At 42.2% G+C, this 9,485-nt stretch overlaps 1 protein-coding gene across 3 annotated transcripts in view; it reads right to left on the bottom strand.

Annotated features, from left to right (window-relative positions):
* Nucleotides 1-5,914: 5,914 nt before the first annotated feature.
* The window catches only part of RIPK1 (receptor interacting serine/threonine kinase 1), a 28,522-nt gene continuing 24,951 nt past the window's right edge, over nucleotides 5,915-9,485 (bottom strand). Inside the window, exon 10 of one of the 3 annotated variants that reach the window (XM_054058214.1) lies at nucleotides 5,915-8,267. In XM_054058214.1, coding sequence (XP_053914189.1) covers nucleotides 7,969-8,267 — 299 coding nt within the window. In that variant the 3' untranslated portion in view covers nucleotides 5,915-7,968. The remainder of the gene's footprint in view (nucleotides 8,268-9,485) is intronic. The other 2 variants (XM_054058215.1, XM_054058213.1) reach the window with 2 other exon arrangements.

The following is a 9,485-nucleotide window of genomic DNA, read 5'->3' as shown; positions in this document are numbered from 1 at the left end:
GGGCAGGAGGTGCGGGCTCTGCTCGGGGCCCTTCTCCTCAAGAAGCACCGGGGGAGATTTAGGTTGGGTATTAGGAGGAATTTCTTTACTGGTAGGGTTGTCAAGCGTTGGAACAGGCTGCCCAGGGGGGTGGTTGAGTCACCCGCCAGGAGGTGTCTAAAAGATGAGTAGATGCCATACTTGGGGACATGGTCTGGAGGCTGGGTAGATGGTTTGACTCAATCTTAAAGGAGTTTAAGAACCAAAACCATTCTATGATTCTGTGATTTCCTGATTCCTCAGGAGAGGAGAGCAGCAGGTGGTCAGCTGCTGGTGGCCAGCTGTGACGGGGAGCAGGGCACTGTGAGCGTCTGTGACCTCTGCGCCTCGACACGGCTCCACCTGGGGTGTCTGCAGGGAGGGAAGGTCCCTGCTCTGGGAGGTAAAAGGTACCAGGTCATGAGCTCCAGCTCTGTCCATGATGTGAGAAGCTGCATGGACTGTGAGAAAACAGAAGACATGGTGGTCTTCTGTGATCCCAGGTCTGCCTGGAATAAGGCTCCCAGTACAGCCAGGGCAGTTGGAACAGTGAAGGCAGCTCTGAGGACTGCAGCTTCCCTAAGTCAATGTCTTTGGCATGCTGCGCCCAGGGCCTTGGCAGGAATTGGTTGCTCTGCCTCATCAACTTCATCCGTAGTGACTCATTGTGGGCAAAGCACACATCTCCTGGCTGAGGGCTTTGGCCTGGCAAGTGCCCACACTGCTCATGGCCAGCCCCTTTTGGAGCAGACTGCCTGCCTTTGTTCACCACAGCACTTTGTTGTGCTTTTTTCAGGACCTCCACACAGGTTGCTCATAAAGCAAGGAGGAAACCAATTACTTTCCTGAGTGTCTGCTTTCCAATTGCAGAAGAGAACGACCATTGTGAACCATGGCCTGCCCAGGGCAATGGCGGAGAAGGCTCTGAAGGTAGTGAGGAAACTAGCAGAAAGCTGTAGAGCTGGTACCTGGCTTGAAACAAACCTAGGAAATGAGGACTCCTGCCTTATTCCTGCATGAAAGGCATTTCCTCAAGACAGGTCTGTGTTACATATTCAGTCCAGCCCAGCGGGAGCTCGGTGACTGCCCTGAATGTGAATAGTTTACAGCCTTCCCGCTCCATTGCCACTTTCTTGTGTGGGACTAACAAATCTTAGAGGTGGATGACAGTCATAACAAATCCCAGCACATAAAGAGATTAATCCAACTGTGTGAGCATTCTGGTTCAGTTTATCCCCTGAGCAGATCAAACCATTTAAGATTAAGGTCTTTAGTATGGCTAATTACAAGCAATCCATCATCAGAACATGCTGCCTTCACTCTTGCCCAATGATGTCTGCAAGCCCCTACAGTTTCCTTGGCTGTTACGCGACTTGCAGAAGCTCATCTTTGTTGTGAATGTCACTGTCCACATTTCTTTCTGATGGAAAATGACCACAGGTGACAGCTCACTGTTCTGCATTTAGGGAAATAGAGGTAGCTTGGTCTTCTGCTACACAAACTGTTGTGTTTTTCTGAGTTCTGCAATTCCCATAGATCAAAAGGAGCTCTTATTTAATGTTTCACTATGAGCTTCAGAGGGTAAGGCCTCAAACTTTTTGTATTACTCTTGTTAAAATATCTTTCAGTATGATCTTCCTGTATATCTTCTCCCTACTGTGGCTGAAAGGGACGTAACAACTTCTCAGAACCTGTGCTAAAGAACTGAGGGAGAAAGGATTCATCGTACAATGGATTAACGCCACTGTCAGTGTGACAAAAGCTGAGGGGTCTTTGTGCAGAAAGGGCTGTCACTCCATGACAGGTGCTGAGCCATGTGTGATTCAAATGCCATTTCCCAGCCCACAAGTATTTTCCCAAACTTCTTGTGAGGGACAGAATGGCAGAACAGTGAGATCTTTCAATATACCTATTAAATTGTGAAGACAGAGTATTCTTCTGATTCCTGGTTGGATAGAAAATATGTATCTACAATTTTTATACTTGCTCAGGTTGTAGAAAATCTAGAACGACCTAGTTGAGTATTGACTTAGCGCATCCTTTGAGAAATGCTGGAACAGCAGGCAAAGACTAATTCCAGTTCTCCAGAGGCATTAATTTCACCTGCATTTGGGATTCCCATATCAGAAGCAGTGACACCAGAATCATTACAACTAGTAGGGCTTTATCTCCGGAGCTCTTAAGGAGGAACTCATTTATTGGGTCATCAGGGCCCTAATAAGCTTTAATAGCCATGACGAGCCTCAGCTGGGGTCTTGTCCCAGAAGCCTCATTTCAGCTCAGCACAGGGGCATCAGCTCCTGCTGCAGCTGCTGCATTACAGCCGTATCTGTGTCTTGGTAGGGTCCCCAATGATCCAGATGTTGTTGTAGACTTTGCTTCTTGTTGCAGAGTTGCTTCCTGAGTCTGTGTACATGCTGACTGATCTTTTTTTCCTCTTTTATTTTAGCTATTTCTATGAAGTGAATTATCCTGCTATTTTCATGTTTGTTTTGATGCATAGGCTTTTGTGCCTCTTGAATGTTGAGCATTAAACCAGACAACATTTTCACCTTAGGATCAGACCTTATTCCTCCAGCTCCACCAAAGAGGTAAGATTTGGGTAGTGGTGAATTGCCAAACTCAGAATGAAGATGTGAAAATGCTGATGTTTCTGTGACTTGGTATTCACCTTCCTTCATAGCATGTGTTTTTGTAGTAGGAGGTCTATTCAGCTAGAATGTTAGCCAAGTTGATAACAACTGGACTTATATTACAAAGAAGGGGATGCTTTGTTGTAAGCAGAAAAGCTAGTAGAAAAATATCTTGGATACCTTTCCTCAAAGAACACTTTAGATCAATGAAGAAACTAAGATGCAGACATGCATTTAAGACTCAGTTTATTTTATGCTTGCTGGTATTTTTGTTACGCTAGCAAAAGATACCTGTCCTACAGCTTAAGCAGTGTCTACATGCCTTTCCTGTGTTCATGAATAACTGCATTATAAACTCAAAGTGCCCAAGTGCAGATGTGTCAATGTGAGGCAGTCTCATAATTTCAAAGTTGAATATGATTGCTATTCCATAAATCTAAGCAGGGTCTTGGTATAACTTTTGTTCAAATTCAGGGCATTATAGATGCAGAGGCCTGAAATGACTGCAAATACTCTGGTGTAAAAGCGGAAACAGCTTCTCCCTTGGAGAGGCCAAGAATTAACACTCAGAAGACAGTTCTTGATATGTTTGTGGAAGGGGTTTTATGAATCTGTTTTGGTGAAGTCAGTGAGCCTGGCATCCTTTCCAGTGCTGTGTTTAGCTCTTTCAACTTGAGATGTGCGTAGGGCACATAGCAATTGCAACCCACCATTCAAAATCCCACCAGTATTACCGGTTTGCTAAGATGATTAGTGTGGATTTTTGTTTCAAACAGTTCTCGTCAAGTGTTTCTTTGAGCTCTATAAGCTTTAATGCTTATCTGATCGCATCTTAGCTCTAGCAGAAGTTAAATGTCTGTACCAAAGAGATGAGGAAACTGTGCTAAAGAGAAAGGAAGTGACCTACTTAGAATCGTAGAGGGGTGGAGAGGAGAGGGAAACCCAGCACAAGTCAGTTTTCTGACTTCTGGTCTCCTTTGTTTCACTCATAGGCAACACTTCTTCCAGCACAAAGACAGCTTCTAGACTCTGCACCCTAGATCCTGTTCTGATCCTAACTTCCCCCTTCCCTTCTCCCCAGGGTCTGTATTAAGTACAGAGTGTGAGCTGCACTTTCCTTAGCTGCTCTTTTGTGGTGAGGAACAAATAAGCATCAATTGGCCGACTCCTGATGCTCATTGGCATGCTAGGGGAGAAACCTGGCAGTCTGCCAGTAGAGGCAGACTACTACTTTAGGTAGTCTGTAGAGGCTGGCATGAGGAAAAGCTGGAAAGATGCTTTGAAAGCCTTGGGTTCCAAGGAAGAAAGCCCTCCCAAGTGCTAGTTGGCTCTAATGTGTCCCTGCTTGTATGGGATGATCCTTCCTACTTTGTTTCCCTGTAGCTTCTTCTTGTGATGTACAAGACTGAGCACGTTTTGAAGACTCAAAGATTCTTACTCTATTTTCTATGTCTCTCCAAAGCTGAAAGAAGGTTTTAATTTGTTGTAGTATAATGATCAAAAAATCTGTCAGAGAAAAGTGACATAGCTTTATTTGGAGCTTCATCATCAGTTGGAGGCCAAATTCTTGAGTATTGCCTCTCCTTGAAAACTGGCCTCTGAGGAAAAGAAGCTGTATGTTGCCACCTCAGTTCAAAGTTCACATCCCAAATACTTGCATCAGATTCCTCTCAAAGTTTTTCATTCAATACTATTAATTGGTATTATTTAGCAGTTATATTGGAAGCAGTAAAAATTTCCTCAAATTCTTAGGTCTTATGCACTGTTAATAATGACACAGCAGAAAATTAACCAAATAAATTTTTCTGAATTACATGGACTCTAATTGTCTTGGTGTTTAAGAATTTCAGCACAAAGTGGCTGCTGAGTAATGGTGACTGTAGCTATGGGGCGGAGGCTGTACTTGAATCATATTTGTTCTTTTGCTGTTAAGCAACGTTCTAGCTTTGCCTCTGCGGAAAAACCTCCAAGACTTGCTGTCTAGAATAAAGGAGAAAACAAAATCAAGTGATTCCAAGTAACACAATAATTCTAGGTAGGGAACTAGTGCTTCCTGTGAGCCGAACTCAACTAGCAATAAAACTCTGTTCTAAAGTCTTGAAGCTTTTACTGTCCTAAACCTGGAAAATGTAATGTCCTTGTGCATAAGTAGATGAGTTCCTCTGCTGTATAAGCTCTTCAAGGAGAGACCATGAGAAAGAGCTCTGCTGCTGCAACCTACAGCCTATTTCTCCCTGGCTTGCACTTCACCCATCTTATGAAAACTCTCTGCAAGGCTGCTGCATTACTGCCACCTCTATACTTGAGGCTGGTAACTTGCCACTTTGATGTGAAATTACTGTTCTGTCCTTACCCTTCATGGCAAAAGAAAGCAGAGAATCTGATGTGTGCCATAATAGTCCTTGCCCACATTATATTCCTGTATTTTTGATCTGTCATGATAGGTTGCTTTTCAGAAATCAACTCATTGTTTTTGGTTTTTTTTCTTGTTTTTTTTCCAATTTTGTATTTGGCTGGAGTGAGGGTTGCAGATGAAATGAGTGACCCAGTAAGTTAATATTAGCTGATCTCTCTCTGCCATACTTAACATTTCTGTAAATTTTTAGGCCGGGGAGAGCACTTATCTCTCTTCTGTGGACCTCTTGTGCACCATTATATTTTACATTTCACGTGCTTAACATTGTCTTGAGACCTGTAGCTTTCTTTTTTTTTTTTTTTTTTTTTTTGCCATATCCACCTTAAGAAACAAGACCAGTCTTATTAAAAGATATCAAGAGGATTCACAGACTCCCTAGGGAGTTTGTTCCAGTAGTTAATCATGCTTATTAAATATGTATTCTAATTTCAGCATGCCTGGCTGCAGCTTCCAGACATTGGGTCCTATTATGTGGTTTTCCACAATATCCGAAGGAGGTTTTAGTACTTTTTATTTTCTGCCCAGGAAGCTGAATCTTCTCTGTCACTGAGTTCTGCAAGCCCTGTACTGAAAGAGCTTGTGTCTTTCAGGTTTGTAGTTTTCTGTTATCCACAGCATCACCTGAACTATAAGCACTAGTCTAGAATTGGACTGGACAGCATCAAAGCTAAAATGACCTTCATCTTCCATGTCTCACTTTAAAGGTCTAGGACTGTCATATGCTGAAGTCTTGTTCTGAAATGCTTCTTCATTTTTATTGTTTTAGAATATAAGATCCAGGCTTGCTTTCTTTAATAAAGAGAAAATGAAGCATTTAACATATGCCCATTAAATGACCATGATTCATTTTGTGTACCAAATAAGAGAGGGATTTTATGAGGGAAAACCAGCATGTTGTGTAAAGACTATAGGTATCTGAGACCTAAAAGCAAATGGAGGGTAGGGAATTGATGTAGCAACACCTTGAAACAAAACTTACTAGAACATAAGGAATGTTTCATGAAGTAACATAGCAACTGGCAGTTGTAACTCTCTGTGTTTTGACCCAGCAGATGACTTCCCATCTATTTCTAGAATTGCTTCAAGAAGAGTAAATTATTTCTGGAAAGTGTATATTCATTATACTGGAGAATGATGTCTCTTATCTGTCTATTGTGCTCAAGAGTTTATAAAAAATTTATCATGTTGCTAAGTCAAAACATTAAGGTAATGCAACAAATTCTGAGGAATTCAAAACATAAGTAGTATTGTGGTATATGTTGATACACCCCAAGCAAGCCTCAGCGAAAAGGAAAGTATGGGTTTTAGCATACACTGACAATAAATCTATTTATTAAGATACTCTTCGGTATCTAGGTGAATGACACACTTATTGTATTGATTTCTGCTAAACTCTCCATTTTGGGGGGCTATTTCCACTATTGCCATGTGCTAAGTAGATTTATGGATGACAAAGAAGTTAGTGCTTGCTATGATTCCAGTTCCAATATGTTTCTACTGAAATGGTAGCTGCTGTATCAAAGAGCAGAAATCCATTCTTCTTAACAGTTTTATTAAATTGTTAGCTTTTTTTTTGACAATAATCAGAAGTTAATGAACACTTATGGCTTTCTTCTGCAGCATAAAAATGACTTGGTCCAAGACATCTGCTGGAAATATTTGTAGATTTGATGGAAATAAGGAGGTATTGTCCTTCATAGGAAGAGTTTGGCATAATTATTCCTAAGGCATAAAACTGTACAGCTCAGTAAATCTTCTTTCATAGATCTTGCATGCTGTGATTATGTCAATCCTAGTAAGTTATGAGTAGCAATGAATATCTGCAGGCACTGGGGTACCATCACCTACACTACGGAGCTGTTCTTGGGTTCCCTGAGACAACTTTAGTGCTGGGAAGCAGCTCTTGCACCATATTTTGAGGTTTAAAGCATTTGCTATCCTGCCAGCAGGCTGCAGCATGCCAGTTAACCTCAGCACAGCAGGAACATTCGCAGGCACATTCAATTTTGCATGACAGTATAAATGCAGCCTAAGAGATTCAGAAACCAGTAATGCTCTCAGCCCTCAGGGTGAGTAGGAGAATGGGTCTTTGATCACGTGGTAATAAGGCACTTTTCCCTTTCCAAAGTTCTCACATCTCCAGTTTTTTACTTTGGATTGCATAATGACTGAATTTTTTTTTTTTTCATAAAACAGATGAGAAATTTATCACATAAAATCTTTTCTACCAAGGAATGTAAAAATAAAATGCAATATTAACCAGTGAAAGAGTATTTTATCAATTATATACTTTTTAAGCCAAAGATAATTTTTGCTTTTATTCACATTGCTCTTCTGTATAATTCCAGGCATCTGTATTTAACATTATAAAAAAATTTTAAAAAATAGTATCATATTGATGTAGAGCAATCTGGGATAGCACCCTTTTAAGTACTGGCACTTGTGGCAAAATCTGAAGAGCTGATCTTGTTTTCTGTCCAAGTTTTCCAGGGAGTGAGTCAGTCTTTCACATATTAGTACCAATATATTAGCTTTGCTGAAGGTGCTTTTGTTCAGAACTGAACAAGGGTACCAATGTGTTTCGAGACAGAATCTAGAAACTTTGACTAATGCATTTTCATTGAATTGATATTCCTATTGAATTTTGTTGTTGTTATCTTCAGACAGTCATTTTATTCAGAAGGAAGATGCTTATTTTCTTTTATCCTGTGGAAGACCCAGTTATCTTGGCATAAACTTGATTTATTGAAGGTTTTCCTTGAAAACTGCTTCGCAGAAAAAAATCTGTTCCAAAAAGGAAAAATCCGTGCATAATCAAAAAGTCCAAAAAGTCTGTTCAGAATTATTACTTGTTACTGGAAGGTCTTCAGGAAAAAATACACTCATTTTCCTCCAGATCTCTTATTCCTCAACGTATTGCTCATTCATTTGCATCAAGCTAGTAATAAGATCCAGTCTTTGGCAGCCAAAGAGGGCTTTGGCAAGCTTTCCAACTGTAGCACCTTTGGAGCCTTCCCTCATCTTCCACTTAAGCAGCATTTGGTGAACTTTTTCTTTTAGTCCATCTCGTTCATAGTCGTGATCGATTTCATCGATCTCGGGATCACAGAAGCCCAGCTTTCGAGCACAGTCCTTCCACTGTTTAGCCAGGTTTTCTCTCACTAGATTCACCTGTTTGTCATTCAGGACAGTGGTACTGTCTGCAAAAAGAGTATACAAAAGTGGTTTTGTTTAAAATCTCTTCTGCTCCTTTTACTCTGTCCTCCCCCAACCACTTATTAGTAATATCTTAAGACACATTTTTAGTGATACAATCAGAAGGCGGTTTCATGGAGGCAGTATCACCCAATGATGCCAGGAAAGAAACCCAGTCAGAACACCTGTATTCACACGTCAGTGGCCGGACTTGCTTTTGATCTGAGGCTATCACAGGTTGTCACTCAGACAACTGCAAAATTGAAAAGCTACTTCCTAGAGTTCTTAGCTGACTGATGTCTCTATGACTACAGGCCTGTCAGTCTCACCTCAGTGCCAGGGAAAGTCATGGAACAGGTAATCTTGAGTGCTATCATGAAGCACATGCAAGAGAACCGGGTGATCAGGCCCAGTCAACATGGGTTTACAAAAGGCAGATCTTGCCAAACTAACCTGATCACCTTCTATGACAAAATCACTCGACTACTGGATGGGGGAAAGGCTGTGGATGTAGTCTTCTTGGACTTCAGTAAAGCCTTTGACACAGTTTCTCACAGCATTCTGCTTAGGAAACTGTCAGCCTCTGGCCTGGACAGGCGCACACTCTACTGGGTTGAAAACTGGTTGGATGGCCGGGCCTAGAGAGTGGTGGTCAATGGAGTTAACTCCAGCTGGAGGCCAGTCACAAGTGGAGTTCCTCAGGGCTCAGTACTGGGTCCAGCTCTGTTCAATGTCTTTATCAATGACCTGGATGAAGGCATCGAGTGCACCCTCAGCAAGTTTGCAGATGACACTAAGCTGGGAGGAAGTGTCGATCTGCTGGAGGGTAGGGAGGCTCTGCAAAGGGATCTGAACAGGCTGGACTGCTGGGCTGAGACCAATGGGATGAGGTTTAACAAGGCCAAATGCCGGGTCCTGCACTTGGGGCACAACAACCCTATGTAGCGCTACAGACTGGGGGAAGAATGGCTGGAGAGTTGCACGGAAGAGAAGGACCTGGGGGTGTTGGTTGACAGCCGACTGAACATGAGCCAGCAGTGTGCCCAGGTGGCCAAGAAGGCCAACGGCATCTTGGCTTGTATCAGAAATGGGGTCACCAGCAGGTCCAGGGAGGTTATTCTCCCTCTGTACTCAGCACTGGTGAGACCGCACCTTGAATACTGTGTTCAGTTCTGGACCTCTCACCACAAGAAGGATGTTGAGGCTCTGGAGCGTGTCCAGAG

The sequence above is a fragment of the Cuculus canorus genome, chromosome 2 (genome assembly GCF_017976375.1).
Source record: "Cuculus canorus isolate bCucCan1 chromosome 2, bCucCan1.pri, whole genome shotgun sequence".
NCBI classification, from domain to species: Eukaryota; Metazoa; Chordata; class Aves; order Cuculiformes; family Cuculidae; genus Cuculus; species Cuculus canorus.
Note: the sequence above shows the minus strand (reverse complement) of the source record. Positions and strands in the feature narration are given on the sequence as shown.